Genomic DNA, 17902 nt, shown 5'->3' on the forward strand with positions numbered 1-17902 from the left:
CTTTCATTATGTTCTCTCAGATTCAAATGACTCCCAAAGCTCAATTTATATCTAAAGTAAAATACTGCTTATAACTATCTTAAGCTTTTGATATGTTGTCACAATGTGTAGAATGTCCTGCTGGAAGATGGGGTTCACCATCCTGTATAGGAATATGTGACAACTGTTACAATGGAGGCATATGTGATGACAAGACTGGAGAGTGTGTATGTAGACCTGGATTCATGGGAACTAACTGTCTTACAGGTATGTAGTCAAATATGTAGGTCTTATGGGAGTGCATACTTGTTTGTGATAACTGTTACAATGGAGGCATATGTGATGACCAGACTGGAGAGTGTGTGTGTAGACCTGGATTCATGGGACCTAACTGTCTCACAGGTATGTAGTCAAATATGTAGGCCTTATTATGGGAGTGCATACTTGTTTGTGATAACTGTTAATAACTGTTAAAATGGAGGCATATGTGATGACCAGACTGGAGAGTGTGTATGTAGACCTGAATTCACTGGACCTAACTGTCTCACAGGTATGTAGTCAAATAAACTGAGCTCAAAAAGAAACTTATAATTTTTTACAACTTGTGAATCACAAGGTCATATCTTAAAATACTGTCAATCAAAATGAACCAAAATTACACACAGGATTACCTTAATACTCTACTCAAAACACATGTCAGTAACCAAGCAGTTGTCCAACTGACACAACAGCAAAATGCACTGTCATGGGACAGCTTCCTAGACTTCATTCACTTTCACAGCCCAACATTTGGCACCCATCTGTGAGAATGCACACAAGATCCTTGCACAGATGATAAAACGGTGGTGCTTTCTGCTTTTCATACACTTTTTTCATGAAACAGGGCTGGGCTGTGAATGTGGTCCAGGAAGCTGTCCCATGTCAGTGCATTTTGCTGTTGTGTCAGTTGGATAACTGCTTGGTTACTGACATGTGTTAAAGAGTAGAGTATTAAAGTAAATCTGTGTGTAATTTTGGTTCAATTTGATGGACAGGATTTCAAGATATGACTTTGTGAAAAATTATAAGTTTCTTTTTGAGCTCAGTTTATATAGGCCTTATTATGGGAGTACATGTGATAACTGTTACAATGGAGGCATATGTGCATGACCAGACTGGAGAGTGTGTATGTAGACCTGGATTCATGGGAACTAACTGTCTTACAGGTATGTAGTCAAATATATAGGTCTTATGGGAGTGCATACTTGTTTGTGATAACTGTTACAATGGAGGCATATGTGATGACCAGACTGGAGAGTGTGTATGTAGACCTGGATTCATGGGAACTAACTGTCTTACAGGTATGTAGTCAAATATATAGGTCTTATGGGAGTGCATACTTGTTTGTGATAACTGTTACAATGGAGGCATATGTGATGACAAGACTGGAGAGTGTGTATGTAGACCTGGATTCATGGGAACTAACTGTCTTACAGGTATGTAGTCAAATATGTAGGTCTTATGGGAGTGCATACTTGTTTGTGACAACTGTTACAATGGATGTATATGTGATGACAAGACTGGAGAATGTGCATGTAGACCTGGATTCATGGGACCTAACTGTCTTACAGGTATGTAGTCAAATATATAGGTTTTATGGGAGTGCATACTTGTTTGTGATAACTGTTAAAATGGAGGCATATGTGATGACCAGACTGGAGAATGTGTATATAGACCTGGATTCATGGGACCTAACTGTCTTACAGGTATGGTACAGCAAAGGCCAATAAATGTGTGAGGCATATTTCTAACACTGAGTGCATGTGATGAATAACTAATGCATTGAAATATAAGTATATCATATTGTTTGTAATAATCACTCGCCCTCTTAATTAAAGCATATGATTGATGAACTCAGAAAAAAGTGAGGTCTTCATTGGGTCCTCAGCTGCATATTATCTTCAGCATTTGATCTTCCGTCTTGGTGATATTGAGATCTTCCCTGCTCCTTCTGTCAAACACTTGGGTGCTGTTTTCGACTGTGATATGAAAATGAATATGATATGAAAAAGAATGATCATGTCACTCAAGTGAGTCGCACTCAAGTTTCTCCTTTGTTAACAGGAGTGATGATGTCCCCTATTGCTATCAATAATCGCAGTTAATACAGTGAACATATTTTCAAAACGCAAAAGTGGAGTCCTGTTTCACCTTGTTATGCCGCAAAAACCAGTTTAAAAAATGGTTATGGTAACCTTGTGCAAAATTATTAACTTCATAATCATAATAAATTATAAGTTTTGAAAAATTGCACACTCCTGTGATGAAAATACATAAGGTACTTGATTCTGATTGAAGTACTGATGATTTCTTCTCCTACACTTTATTATATTTAAATTTTCAGCATGTGGAACAGATACCTATGGGTACAACTGTGACCATCAGTGTAGTACAACATTATCCACATCCACATGTGCAGGTTCAGTGTTCTGTATGCCAGATCCTGTGGGTTGTAGCTGTATGACAGGATACACAGGACCAGAATGTCAACAAAGTAAGTAAAATGGTAGCTGCTCATTGCAAACACTGAACAATTGTTTGTACATTATAGTTTAATAGTAATTGAGAGGGTACTAAGTTCACTTTTGATTAAAGAGACCATTGAATTGGGAATAATTTAGTCATTAATTAACAATCAAATTTAGCTAATTTAAGTAGAGATCTTAGGAACAATGAAGCAAAAGTGCAAAGGTAACCTGTGCAAAAACATTTGTTTTATCCTATACATGTATATGTTTTTTTGTCATTTCAAAGCTTATTTGCTGGAAATGTCAAGAAATGGGATTTATTCTCTGTTTTGTATGTCACAAATATAGAATTAAAAACAGGGAAAATATGACACAGCATCCAGTGCCAGTGTGGGATTAACACAAAACGTATAAACAAAGTTATAGAAAAGTAAAACAAATATAGAACCTACTCTTTATCATATCAAAAACATTGTCCTTTTCTATTAATACAAAATTCATGTCTTTTGCTTCAATGTGTATAATAAAAAGTACTGGAAACTGAATTATTTAGTTCTTGTTTTTACCAATAATGACTTTCTTGCCTTTTTACAGCCTGTTCTCCAGGATTCTTTGGTGCTGGTTGTTCACAAGATTGCCATTGTCCAGATGGAGTCAGCTGTAATACATTCACTGGAGTATGTTTTTCAGGTCAAGGAGTTTGTGCAGCAGGATGGTCTGGAACCAACTGTCAAAGTAAGATATCTGTATGTGTGTGTGGGGGGCGTGTATATTTTTCAGGCCAAGGAGTTAGTGCAGCAGGATGGTCTGGAACAAACAGTCAAAGTAAGATATCTGTATGTGTGTGTGTGGGGGGGCGTGTATATTTTTCAGGCCAAGGAGTTTGTGCAGCAGGATGGTCTGGAACAAACAGTCAAAGTAAGGATATCTGTATGTGTGTGTGGGGGGGGGTGTGTATATTTTTCAGGCCAAGGAGTTTGTGCAGCAGGATGGTCTGGAACAAACAGTCAAAGTAAAGATATCTGTATGTGTGTGTGTCCATGCAAGTAGGCCTATCATGGATGTTCATCAAGGGGAGTTTATGTAGGGGTGTATGTTGGGGGCGTCAGTGTTTGCCTGCAAATGAGGACACACACAAGATTTTAAACTGTAAACTGCAGACTTATCTGCAACCGAGAACAGTCCTCAGTCTCAAACTGCTGCAATAGACCGCAAATGCATGCTAAACGCATTTGAGCAATATTTGTTCAAAACCGTGGACCTTGTGTGTAAAAAATACAGTCAGTAGTAAATGGCTAAAATTCTGTTTCATATCATACACACAAAAAATCCGCCATTTTAGTCCACAGCAATACACACTGTCATCGGTTGGCGGCAAACACATCCCGGGGTGGGTGTGTAAATGTACAATGTATATACCATGGCTCTTAGTTAAAGTGTATATCAGGGGCGTAGCCAGCTTTCTTGGTCAGGGGGGGCAAAATAAAATTTTTGGGGCACAGAGGAAAAAAATTGCAGTTGCATCATACAATACATAGAGACTGTATGTCTTCGAGCTTCCTGAAAAGGGCTTTATTGGGATGATGTGCGCACGTAGCGTGAAACAAATGATATTTTACACTATTTTCGCCCATTATCCGGCTAAAAAAGGGCTTTATTGTTACAATGTGCGCGCATATCGTGGAAAATTTTTGTATCTTACACTATTTTGGCCCTGAATTTTGCTAGAAAAGGGGTTCCTTGCCCTTTTTCTTTTCCTTTGCCCTCCTGATTTTCTCTTTCATTTTTTGTCAGAGGGGCACTTTTTCTTTCATTTTTTGTCAGGGGGGCACTCTGCCCCCCCCCTTAAAGGTCTTAATACGAGCTGCAGTGTTCGAAATATGCCTCAAAAAGTTACAGGCCAGCTGGGCTTGACCTTAAAAAGTTACCGGCCAGCCGGGCCGGCAACTATAGATGCAAGTCACAAAAGTTACCGGCCAGGCCAAAAAGTTACAGGCCAATGGCCGGCTGACCGACCCTATTTCGAACGCTGACGAGCTGGAGTTAGGCCCTTCTTCCACTAATATACTGCAATTGCCAGTTCTGTAAGCAGATGTGTTGTAAATAACTACAGAAATTTGGAAATTATCCATTAATTGCACAAGTAGAAACATGTAATATGTTAGCAAGAAAATTTATTGTAGTGAAAAGCAGATTTCATGGATGAACAAAATTCCTCTTTAACCTAATATTTGTGGAAGAAAACCATGATTAAGTGTACGAGGAAGATTATTTAGAGAGTGGATTTTGGCTCAACTTTCACACACAAGAAAGAACAGTCTGCAGGCAATAAAATGCTGGGTCTAACTCATTTTTGTAAAAAAAATGGAGTTGGGCCCTTCTTCCACCCAGGTATTCAATTCATTAATTGAACATGAGAATAAAAGATGTGATTTTTTATTATTTTTTTGCTTAACTATCAAGTCTTAGAGGCTGGAAAATCAGGTCCAATATTTTCAGAATATATGCACCGACATCCACTATTCAAAAAGAAGAAGAAAGTCTATGTTACCTTTTTTTCTCTAATATCAATTGTAGTTCCAGCATCAACTTGTCTCCCGGGCTATTATGGCACCATGTGCACTGATAAATGCAATTGCCAATGTGAAAAGAACACAGGTTCCTGTACAGGTGCTACTGAGTGTCTACAGGGATTCTATGGTACCAACTGTGAAACAGAATGCCATTGCTTGAATGGTGCAGCATGTGACAGAGATACTGGTAAATGTGTAGTTGATATCACTACTGGACTGAGTCTTTGTGAACCTGGATATGCGTCCTCTACTGGAGCCAACTTTGATGACTGTCAACAATGTAAGTGAAAAACAAAAAAGCTGGAGTGGCACTGTGTGTTTGGGCCAATGCTGCTGCAAGTGTGGACCCAAATTGATAATTGAGTTTTGGCTGTGCAATATACATGTACATAATTAATGGTATTCTAAAAATTATTTACACTCCTGTCTGTTTTATGGGCCTGACCAACCAAGATTTTTGTGAGATTATTTGCTGAAAGTCGGCTGAAAATCAAGCAAAGTGCGTCGGAGGGTTCAAATTTAATACATTACATAGTAGAATTGTTATTTAAAGAACTGTAATTGCTAAATCATATTTTTGCATCAATTTTTTATGTAATTTCATTCCAAAAAATATTCCAATAAATCACACTGTAACTTGGGCTCTGCCATTATGAAAAATTGAACTGGAAGTAAGTTGAAATTTGTAAATGATCGAACTGGAAGTGAGATGAATAGTGCACTTTTGGTCTATTTTTAAGTGTATCACGTTTTTAGAAAATGCAGGTGTGCTTTTTTGCTGTCATAAATCACGTAAAAGTCGGACCCTTATTCTAGTCATTAATCGTGTGTTGCATCATGTCTTTGTAACTATATAGTATTTTTAATATTGGAGAGTCAGTAATGTCAACAGGTGGTCCTTGAGGCGTTTTGCTCACATATCATTGTGGCGTCTTTAAAACACATACAAATGTAAGCAGGCACTTTGAGTGGATTCTCATTTAATGTGAGCGCCCAAATGTGCACACAGACATCCAGGATTGACGCAATTTAATTTTTTTTTTAAATCACTGTAAAAACATGTTTTTATTTTTGGTAAATACCTGATAGGATTGCGCATATGATTTTTTTATTTTAAAAAAAAATCGAAACAATCGTCAACCCTGCACATCACGGACTCACTGAGAGTAAACGTATTAAAGCATTTACAATCTTTTTACACTCACAGATGAAGGTTGCTATGACAGCTGCTCGAAAACATGTCACTGCTCTCTTGGTAGTTCCTTTTGTAGTGAAACCGGTGTATGTACAGGTGGATGTGATACAGGTTGGACTGGAGCAATGTGTCACATAGGTAAGATTTAAAACCAGAAGCAATATGCTGTAGAATATTTGAAAAGGAAATATCGTGCGTCTGCTTTCAATAAGGCCTGGTAAAAAACAAGATCTCGCTTTTCACACCACGATTCTCGCTATTAACCAATTATGTCGCTTTTTAAGAACGTTCCCAAGCAGTATACTTACTATAAAAATGTTGCTTTATGCCGTAAAAGTTTGCCGGATTCCATGAAATGAAGTTCTGTTTCGGAAAAGTGCAGTCATCAGTACAACCACATGACTTGTGCAAAAACTGGGCTTTAACTTAATAAACAATGACATTTCCAAACCCCTAGCCTGACATTACGTAAGCTGACATATAATAGTACAATGATGAAAACAGCTCTGCCATAGAAGCCCACACTATCAGGGTACTACAGCACAATTACCAAACTGGTGTAAGAGATTAATGGGGTGAACAATATGCTACTGCTACTTGTCCACTGGCTATATATGCAGGGTTGCCAAACCTGCGATTTGGGCATCCGATTGGGCAATTTTTGACTTCCGTCCTGCGACAAAGAAAGTGCTCTCAAGATTTCGTGAAATTTGGGCTAAAATCTCACCCGCAAAATGTATTAAATGTTGGGTAATTTGTGACAAAGCTGACTTCAACAAAAGCATCAAACAACTATAATTCAATAAAAAAAGTTACAAAACACCAGGTTGTGGTCAGTGTGCTTCATAACAATGGCACGCACAGGGAGGGGGCTGGTTAATCACATCACATTTTGTTGCTAAAGACCAGTTGAGCTGGAAGATTATCCTTAGAATATTCCCATCTAAATACTCACAAGTGGCTTAATCCTAACCCGCCAGGGGCTTTTTGGCGACGGGAAGGGAAAGAAGGAAGGAATAAAGAGAGAAAAGAAAGAAAGAAGTTGCTTGCTCTGGGTGGGATTCGAACCCGAGACCCCTCGCATGCCAAGCACGGGATCAGCGACACTTTGCCATGGGTCTTGGGCTTCGCTGGCCAGCAAAACCATGCCTATATATCACTTTGGGCGATTGCATCATCACACCACGTGTGATGCATGCACAAACAGCGCATTTATCAAGTAGTATTTTGTAGTACTCAGGCGTGTTAGGGTTAAGACGACTTAAGTAGCTTCTTAGTGTCATAGTGGGGTGCCAAGTTTCTCCTTGGACGGACCCAGACGTTTTCGGTTTGTTTAAAAATAGTTCATGCACATGTTGTTATCACTCTTCTGAAGGCAAATTTTTGTAGGCTTATATTGTAATGAATGGCATGTCTATAATGAATGTGTTTGTTTTTCTGGCATTTTTTTTATATAATTTTTGTTAGTTTGTTTATAATTTGTTTCAGCATTCCAAAAGTAAAAAGGTAGTGCAGAACCCCATCAAAAGTCAACTTAACTTTTCATTTTCCTTGCAGTTTATTTTTTTCTTTAATTTTTAAAAATGTTTGTCAGGGCCGTCCAAAATTTTCGCCATTTTCACTTACGTACAAAGCGTACGTAACTTATTACCCTCTCCCTCCCTCGAGTTACGTACAAATAAAAGGCGAAGGATTTCCACGACTACTAATAGCAAAATTGAGATGTTGGGTTGGGGTTAGAGTTTAGGTTAAAGGTTCAATTATTTTTAGGGTTAGGGTTATATTAGTGTTCCAGGAGGTAGTTGGTTCTGGATTAACATGATTAATGTTTTTACAGATAAGTTGAGAAATGCTAAAAAACTTCTTGCAATTAACCTATGTGCTCCATGTTTTTTGTCGCAACAGTGACAATCCACACATTGATCATAGCGCAGAGAGAAAATAATGTATTTTGGTATGAAATAAATTTAGCATAATGTAAAATAGTTGTACTGTTGCATATTAGACTCAAAATTAAAGCGAAATGGCATGTTAGAGAAATGGTTAAAATGAATTGAACAATTTTAGGTCAATTGATTATAACTTATGAATAAAATATTGGAAAATACTATAATTTTTCACTTTCATTTTTTTTATTGCTCAAACAAATCACCATTTTTCTTACGTACACATCCCCAGGATTTTTACCCCCTCCCTCCCTGCTTTCACTATATCAACATCTGCATCACCTTCAGTGTGGATCACATGGCATCTTTTCTGTGGCATACATTCCAATTAGTTTAATGAAAGTTTGAGATTTAATGAGAGTTGAGAGTTTGAGTTTCAGATCATTTGAGAATAAGGCTTTTTTCTTGCCAGCAAATTGCCAGCATCTGATATGTCTACCTTATTTGCAACCTGACTCTTGCGGCGCTGATGTGTGTTATCCTTTGTGCTTGTTCCACAAGTGTATCCATCAAAGCCAACCGTGGCCTTGCCATAATGAGCAAATGTGAAAGATGCATAATACATACTATAAAGAAAATAATTGTTTAAAAAAAATTGTATTTTCTTATTTCTGCATTTCCTCTTTAGGTATTGCTGAAGTGTCTGTCGAGAGCAAGGTGAATACTGGAGAGAGTGTGAAATTTCATAGCATAGTAATGTGGAATACAGTACCTTCAACATACACATTGATGTTATATTATGATTCCCTGTCTGCTTCTCCAACACAACTTGAAATGAAAGGAATGTATGCAATAGCCAACTTTACAGCACAACCGTCAGCTAATGGAGCAGCAGTCACATGTGTATTTCAATACACAGTGAATGGACAGACAGGAACAGCTATTTATTCAATCTCAGAAGACTATTATAATTGTAAGTTTGATCCAAACCGATACGTATCATAATTTAACTGGATCATAATGTAGGGTTTTGTTTGAAATAATAACTTTTCAGTACTGACAAAAATCAAGACTCACTATTGAGATATATGTAACTTTGGCTAATACTGGTTGTCTTTATTTTTGAAATTCAATAGACTATTATTATTTCACCTTTAACTTTGATGTATTGTATCACTCTGGGGTAGGGAAGAATAAGTATAACCATGTGGATTTGTAATGTGAATCATACACATTAGTTAAAATAATTTGTGATTTTACCACTAATGCTATTATATTGCATCCATTTCATGTAATTGTTGTTTGTTTTCTCTTTTGTCATCTTGTTTAGTAACTCCTCCAATGTTAGGTCGACCGCCTAGAGCTGATAATGTAGGCATCGCATCAGTAACAGTATCATGGGATGCATGGGGAACAAATGCAGAGGATACAGGGGATGGACCTGTTGTGGCTTACAATGTGTATAACGTAGGATCACCAACTGTAGTAGCAACTGTAGCTGCCCAACAACAAGCTGTTTACTCTGCCGTTGTTGGAGACCTGACTCCAAATACTTTGTATAGATTTTATGTAACAGTTGAAGGAACTAATGGAGAAGGACAACCAAGTCAATTTGTTGAAGTTACTACTTTACCTGTGACAACACAGCCAACAACAACTACCAACCCACCAACAACTCAAGCCCCAACAACTCTCACTCCCAATGCACAAACTACTAAAACCACAACCGTGGGAAATATACAAACAACTAAGAAGATGACAACAATGCAAGCTCCAGTGACTGACTCAGCAACTGATAGGACAAGGCCATCTGATAGAAGGACTACAGCAACAGACTCTGGTGTTCTACCAGGTGACATGACTACAGGATCAGGTGAGACGACCAACAACCAAAGGTGTAACTCAAGATAGGGCTCTATTTCAAACTTTTTTTTTCATAATGTACTGGTCAAATGAAACATAGCCCTATCCTAATCATTCATTTAGTCCTAACTGGCAATAAATTTCACTATTTAGCCAAATTTATGAATTAAGGGCCAAAAACATGCATTTTTAGGGTGTTTTTCACCTGTTGACATGTGACAATCAAGTCTACAGACGTATGTGTTGTGACGATCAAGTTCAAAGACTTGTATGAAATCTTTTATCTCCAGTTAGTGTTAAATTAATGATTAGGAGTGAGTTATGTTTCATTTGGCAGAACTTGCTAATATTTTTTTAATCCCAAAAAATTAGCGCTGTATTTTTCTGGAATGGGAGTAAATTTTGCTTATGGCTGGTAACTTAGATGATTACTCTAATTAGGAATGCAGAAATAAAATGAGGAAACTTCAATTTCTTGAATGTTCACTTAATAATTCCACTGAATAATATAAAAAAATATCGGGATGCAATGCACAATGTGTCTCAACTTAACAAAATGAAATAAAACATTGTCTAAAATATAACCAAATATTGAACTTATTTGTACTTCTGTATCATGAAAAAAGGTTGAGAAATTTTGAAGAAGTTGAGAAGCGTTTTTACCCTGCTTTCCATGACGTATGCTTGTGAATATAAAAATGTTTTCTTTCATACTCAAATCTTACTTGCTTTTATATACAATGATATATGTGACATGCTCTGGTCCATGGGGGCCAAAGGCGGCAAATTCAAAACTGAGATAAAGGTAAAAATATGGAGTAAAAAACAATAAAATACATAAGAAAATAGGCATCAAAAAACTTCATAACTTTAGAACCAAGTATGCTAGACATTTGGTGTTTTCAGTAAATGATAGCCTATTATATGTGTAATGTAGAGTCCGAAGTTTACCGTTTTCTAAAATCCATTTTCTGTGTTGTAATCCGTGTTTGAAAATTTGTAAATCCATGTTTCATTAATAAAGCTTAAAATTTACAAACAATGATTATGAATGATATTAATGTCACAATAAAGTGTTCAATATCACCATCAATATGCTCTGATTGGAATATTCTTACGATAAAAGGCAGACTGTTACGATGTTTGGATGGATAGGGGTTTATGCCTTTGTAATATACGATTTCAGTATTATTAAACAATATTTTTTATCATAAAAATTGACACACTCAAGATTGTTTTTAACATTTATTTCTCTTATCTTTTAACAATTTTTGTCACAACATACAAAAATGTCATTTTCCATGTTGTACCTCCGATTCCGTGATTTTTTTCCGTTTTCCGTAAAAGGAACTCTAGTATAATGTAATGATTATAGTAACTCAATTTTCGAAAATGCCTCCTTTGGCCCCCATGGACCAGATCGTGTCACATATCCTAATGTAATTGGTTTGTTTTCTTGCTTCTCATCCCAAGTCAAAGTCCCCAGTTGCAAAATGTGATGTGATCAAGCAAAATAAGTCGGATGTCGGGAATATTGATTTTGAGATATAGCCAATAATAGTATTCAACTTTCTTTGTATTTTATTGCTCGGAAAAACCTAAAAGGACCATATCTCTGAAACTCTAAGTCTAGTTATGATGGAGTTTTCAGCAAAATAGAGCTCTGAGAATGGCTCATGTAATGAAATTTGAAACTGACTTGATTTTGATTGACATCCCACTCATTTAAGCTTGATCGCAACACAAATGCGGTTGTACATACTGGATGCATCATTGTTATATTAAATAAGACTAGCCATTGTGTACTAACATGAAATGAATCTCAATCTGTTTTTTTTTCTGAAAACCACTCACAAATTGTAATCACTTTACTGACTTGTCCTTTTCAGATGCTCAGACAAGGTCCACAGCAACAACTCAAGCAAGTGGTGGTGGTACAGGTGCGATAAACGGGATACAGCTACCAATCATCATAGTTGTCATTGTGTCACTTGCTCTCATCCTCATCTTTATCATTGCAGTCATATGGTTCCTCAAAAAGTAAGTGTGACAAGCAGTAACAAAACTCTGTATTCTCCTTCCTCTTCTTCTTCTTCTTCTTCTCCTTTACCTTCTTCTCATCCTCCTCCTCATCCTCTTCATCATCATCCTCTGCATCCTGTGACTCCTCTTCCTCGTATTTCTCTTCCTCTTCTTCCTTCTCTTCCTCCTCTTCTTCCCCTTCCTCTTCTTCCCCTTCCTCTTCTTCCCCTTCATCTTCTTCCTCTTCTTCTTCTTCATCTTCCTCCTCTTCTTCTTCTTCTTCTTCTTCATATTCTTCTTCATATGTGCAATTAGTACATATCACACCAATTGTTATGACCTGATGACTCGGATGAACTTTTAAAAAAAAGCGCAGTGATTTATATTGCGCTACGCACAGGCACAATGCCTGGACGTTGATCCACAAGCCTCGGCACACTTTACAGGTTGTTGCTGACCACTACAGCCCCACATTTCATAAACCAAGGACACAAGGACTTCGCAGCTTCAAGAGTGCACACCCTAGACGTTCCCCAAATGACCATCGCAACCAGGATCAGCTCCCTGAGTTTTGTATGGGTTACAACGAGACAATTAGCAGAAAGTTCCTTGTCCAGGGGAATTTCAAGCTAACTCAATTTGTCCATAAGAGCATACTGAATCTGCAACCTCTCGCACCACTTATCGATTGAGCTAACTTGAATGCTTTTTAGTGACCTTGACTGGAAAAATGCTTTATTGTGTGTTGTCGTTGAAGACTTGCTCTGTCTTTGAGTTAATCACAAAAGCTGGCATTTTGTTCCATACAGCTATTATTTTGTGAAAAAAAGGAGTTATTCTACACTTCTTTGGTGGCCCGGTATTCAACAAATTTCTGCTGATGAATCCTAGAGGCCCTATAACATTGGTTAAAAGTAATTATAATTTTTTACCACACATATTATACTTAAGATTTATAGAATTTTACATTGGCCAAATTTAGGAAAAATGTATATTTTCATATTACATAAAAAGTAAAAAGATAGCTCTTGTAAAAATGCATTTTTATTTGTCTCTTTCTTGCAGAAAACGAAGTCGTGTGAAGCGTTACCCACCCAGCATAGTTGCTAGTGAGGCTGATTTAGACAGATTATCTGCCGTTTTCCCAACATCACCAAGTGCATCTATAGCTGAAAGTAAGTAAAAAGTGATAGAAATGTTATTAAGTTTTTCTGACTTGTTCATGCTTATAGTTTGTTCGATTTATAATTTACAAATAAAATGACTCATAACACATGGTAGGTCAAGGACATATAAGGTCATTTGAGGTAAACTTGTAAATAGGCTGATAAATACAAATTCTGGTCTCACATGAACAATTCAAATCCCATTGCAATCAAACTTAAGCCAAAGCTGCATTATGGGAACTTTCATGTAATGGTAGTGTTCAAGGTCAAAGACATTTGAGGTCAACTTGTAAAATTGGCCGCAAATGTGTTTCACAAAACTGAATAAAAAGTTCCTACTGCTTACAGTCTCAACCCTGGACGGTATTGATAACTTGGGCCTAGATATAGATGAAACATCTGACTCACATCGACCAACATCAATGCCACCACTGGCTGCTAGCAGCATGGAAACACCGCCCTCAGTGAGGGGACGTCCTACAAGCGGTGGCTTGGTAACGCATTCCATTAAGACAAGACTGCGTATCCCACCGGTGAACGTGAAGGATTTTGCTAATTATGTGAGAGCAAAAAGGCAGACCACTGATCTGAGAGTGGAGTGGGAGGTGAGTGTAGTTGTTGATCTCCTTGTCTATCTGTCTGTCTCTCTGTATGTGTCTGTCTCATCTGCTTGTTTGTGTGTTGACTGTGTGTCATGTATGTCAGGGTGCATAGACAGGATGTCTGTCAGGACAAAACTAGGTACTTTAGCTAGCCTCCCGTCCACATCTCCTGGGATGGCCAAAAGTAGATGAGAAGTTTGTTATTAAATATTTATAATTTAATATGTACAAAAATATCATAATAATAGATTTCCCAAATAATAGATCAATAGTTTATTCATTTATTAAAGAAGAATATTCATTAAATATATGCTATGATCGAGCACTCAAAACTGTAGGCAAAAAATATATGAGTGATAGATCAAATGCTGTACTATATGTGTTTGTTAAAATAATTTGTAGGATTATTTTATTTTATTTTGATTTTTATCAAGCACATTTAATCTATACTCTTTCTTTTTGTAATAGAGCCTTCCAAAAGATCTTGCCAGACCTACAACAATCGCCAAGAAGCCAGAAAACAAAGGAAAGAATCGCTACAGGAATGTAGTTGCATGTAAGTATGATATTGAAATATATCAATTACGAGGAACAAGTAAAATGTTGAGCGTTGAAACTTCATAAAATTTCAAGTATTTTTACTCTTATGCAGCTTGTGACGACATCTGTGTGCATTTCAAGCGCTGATGTACTCTAGCACGCATTAAAAATGTGCTTGTTTTCACCTACAAACGTGGACTTTGAGTCCACATTTATGTAGTGAAAAACCATAAACTGCGAAACGTGGACGTCCACGGTCGTAGGACAGCGGCAGAGGGTGCTATACAGCATAACTTTGCATATGGGGTAGGGTCCTCTATGGTAGGTGTAATACCAGGACCACGGTTGGCGGTGAAATATCAAAGAAGTCCACGTTTGGATTATGATATGTCTGCGTGTGTGGGTCCACGGTTTCACTGTTAACAACCTCACACACAATAAGGGTCCACGGTTGTCGGTGGGGGCGAGTAGGGGTGTGTGTGGGGGTGTGTGTGTATGTGTGAAGTATTTGCCCCAAGACTGCACTATAGTAACATTTACATTTGAATCAACACAGCTGCCAACAGCTGTTCGTGATCCGACTGCGGACGTATTTCAAAATACAACACAAGCACACAACCAAACATACTTAATGAAAATACTAACAAATCATTAGTGAGTTGGATTCACTTCCGCATTACACACATGTGGGCATTCATTGCAAGGTGTATACACAGATAATCATCACGCTGTTACCAGCTGTGTTCATTCAAATGAAATTTTCACCATAGTCTATAAACACATATAAATGAAACTGAGGTGTATAGCATTCTTTTAAGTGTGCTTGAGACCTCACTTTTTACTGGAACACTGTATCATAATTTAAATCACAGAGCTAAATAAGATACAAATAAAAATCTTTTCCAAAAGCATTAAACTAGCAGGATATTGTGACTGTAACTATATCCAATAAATTTGATCTGATGTTTTTCTTATCTGGCTTTTAGATGACCATTCTCGTGTTGTTTTGGAGCCATTAGATGAAGATCCTGATTCTGATTACGTTAATGCTTGCTATATTAAGGTAAGATGGATGTTCATGTTAATAAAAATGGAATATTTTGTAAGAATATGATATTATGCAAATCCCGGGACACAAATTGAAGGGAAATAAGGCAAACCATTTTTCCTGAGGTACTGTCTACAGGCCTATCAGACCTACTGTACAGGCCTAGGGGTGATATGCCCATAGCCAGGATAGAGGGAGAAAAATAGTTACCCCTATTTCCCTAATATAAACCATGTAGTATTTATTTTATTACACCAAACTTGGGATGTGGGCATGAGGTTGTCATGCAGATAGGGGCAACTATTGCACTATGAAATAGGTTGTGTCATTTGAAATTGACCAATAAAATGGCATGATTTGCTCATGAATAGTTATACGGTGTTATAAATTGAATTATGAAACATAACATAGTATTGTCATGATATTTTCAAGGATTCAAATACTCAATTACTATGAACTGTTAATTCCTGCACAAGGTATGTGTGAAGTATCATATGAGAACTGCAGTCAGTGATAATGGCCAAAACAAGTTTTAATGTTATAATGCTGTCTCATCATATCTTGGTCTTGTATGTACAAAGGAGCAGTTTCTAGGATTTGATGAGATTCATCATGGGAGTGGGGGATTATTGCAATAAGTTCAGTGTATGTGGCATTAAGTTCACAGACTATGTTACGTGGGGGCGAGTTACCCTACATATATTTTCATCTGAGAATTGATGAATATATAACTCCTGTGTGTGTCTGACATCCATGTATCTTTCTGAAGAGTCCTTGGAAATGTAGTGATTATATGTGTGTGAGTGTGTTCCAAGTACTTGTTAATGCTAGATTTAAAACATATTGAAACTCCAGGTTTGACTGTTTGCAAACCAAATAGTAAACCCAAGTTTAGCTTAAATATCCACTTCCTTCAGTATATTGTGGGATAGGCTTTTACGACAGAATTATAACAATTAGTGAAGTTTTTAGGGTTCGGCCGTCGGACAAGTTTCAAGTTCTAAACTTGTCCGACGGCAAACCCGCTAAAAACCCACTAATTGTTCCTTCAGTATGTTCATCATAAATGTATGTGTATTTGAATTGTTCCAAAGTCTCATATTAAAATAATTTTTTTCATTTCGTTTTCAGGGAATCCAGAATCCAAAAGCATATATTGCATCACAAGGTGAGTGACTTTAAAAATACATTCTGATTTAAGACCATTTTTAGCCAATAAATCATTTTAAAAAATTGGCCAAAAATTCACTCTACAGAGACAAAATTAAGAGAAAAATTAATATGCGCTTGTTCAAATGTTTTTTCGGAGTAGTGAACCTTAGGTCTAGTGCCTGCATACCAAGTATGCAAGATTTAACATATGTGGTCACATATCCAATCAGTCTAAGTCGGCAATAATGAAACTGAGATATATTCAAAATTGAGAAGAAAAAACAACAATAAAAAACATAAGAAAATAGACATATAAAACTGTGCAACCAAGTATTCAAGAGAGCGGGGGATTCAACATCAGTAATTGTAGGTACTGAGCAAGTTAATAATGATAGTAACTCAATTTTCAAAATTTCCGACTTTATCCTGAGTGGATCAGATCGGGTCACATTATATAACATAAGAAAATTGTTACCAAATCTATTTTCTCTTTGACAGGTCCTAATGATAAAACCATTGGTGATCATTGGAGGATGATTTGGCAGGAAAACATCTCAATTATGGTGATGGCATGTAACTTATTTGAAGAAGGAAGGGTAAGTAGTGCAACAAAAAAAATTTGTGCGCACAATATTTCACACTTTGTCGGTTTTGAACTACATCCCCAAAGACTGCATAGTATTAGTAGTTGAGTTTACAGTGCAGTGTATATATTGCAAACAATAATTTTTGAATCATCCGGATGTTAGTGCAACATGCATGTGTAATAATCAAAAGATATTTGAAATTTGACACAGAAATTGTTCAAAATGATCCCCAAATCAGGAATTTGTGTTAAGGGTTGTGGAAAGAATGTACTCTTGACCAATTAGTTAGAAGTTAGATGATAATCTTTTTTTTATGATCCACTCACATCCCTGATTTACATACATATTAAATTGTTCTCCAAGTTAAGTTGATTTTACAGTGTTTTTTCACTTATCTTTCTTGAATATTTTTCCCCTCAGCCAAAATGTGCCAGGTACTGGCCTAAGAAGGGCGCCCCCATAGAATACCATGGTATAACCATTGACCTTGAAAGTGAGGAGCAGAAAGAAGAATACTACATCATCAGAAAGTTTGCTCTCAGCAAGGAGGTATGTATATACAGGTTGTCCCAAAGAAAAGCAGGCCACAACAAATGTGGTGCTTCACATCTGTTTGCGTTCTAACCACAGATCTGATGTTTATGTATGAAATTGCTAGATCTTTTAGATGTCATTTGCAAAAAATTGTGTTAAAGATGAGATTTCAAATGTAAATCTTGCTGCAAGACCAATCTTGTGATTTTGAGTGAAGGGATAGTCATTCGTAGAACACCAGCGATGTC

At 36.9% G+C, this 17902-nt stretch overlaps 1 protein-coding gene and 1 long non-coding RNA gene across 2 annotated transcripts; both read left to right on the forward strand.

Moving 5' to 3' along the window:
• The first annotated feature begins 1369 nt into the window (after positions 1–1369).
• On the forward strand, positions 1370–16019 carry LOC140167920 (uncharacterized). Its single transcript, XM_072191214.1, has 13 exons — positions 1370–1454; positions 2363–2512; positions 3081–3221; positions 5064–5339; positions 6267–6392; positions 8829–9113; positions 9471–10013; positions 11893–12043; positions 13091–13200; positions 13540–13796; positions 14262–14349; positions 15320–15396; positions 15963–16019. The coding sequence occupies exons 1-13, from the start codon at positions 1433–1435 to the stop codon at positions 16017–16019; spliced, it is 2283 nt and encodes a 760-aa protein (XP_072047315.1). The 5' UTR covers positions 1370–1432.
• Positions 16020–16494: 475 nt separating this feature from the next.
• Positions 16495–17670, forward strand: LOC140156514 (uncharacterized). The gene is made up of 3 exons (XR_011859564.1): positions 16495–16549; positions 17032–17129; positions 17541–17670. It is a non-coding gene; the product is annotated as an uncharacterized lncRNA (long non-coding RNA).
• Positions 17671–17902: the final 232 nt, after the last annotated feature.

The sequence above is a fragment of the Amphiura filiformis genome, chromosome 1, assembly GCF_039555335.1.
Source record: "Amphiura filiformis chromosome 1, Afil_fr2py, whole genome shotgun sequence".
Classification (NCBI taxonomy): domain Eukaryota; kingdom Metazoa; phylum Echinodermata; class Ophiuroidea; order Amphilepidida; family Amphiuridae; genus Amphiura; species Amphiura filiformis.

What these genes read in the sequence shown, in the direction of transcription:
- LOC140167920 (XM_072191214.1), top strand. Translation starts at nt 1,433, where the DNA reads ATGGGAACTAACTGTCTTACAG. An exon ending in CTCAGAAGACTATTATAATT is followed by an intron (nt 9,114 to 9,470) that starts GTAAGTTTGATC and finishes CATCTTGTTTAG; the next exon opens with TAACTCCTCCAATGTTAGGT. An exon ending in CTACAGGAATGTAGTTGCAT is followed by an intron (nt 14,350 to 15,319) that starts GTAAGTATGATA and finishes TCTGGCTTTTAG; the next exon opens with ATGACCATTCTCGTGTTGTT.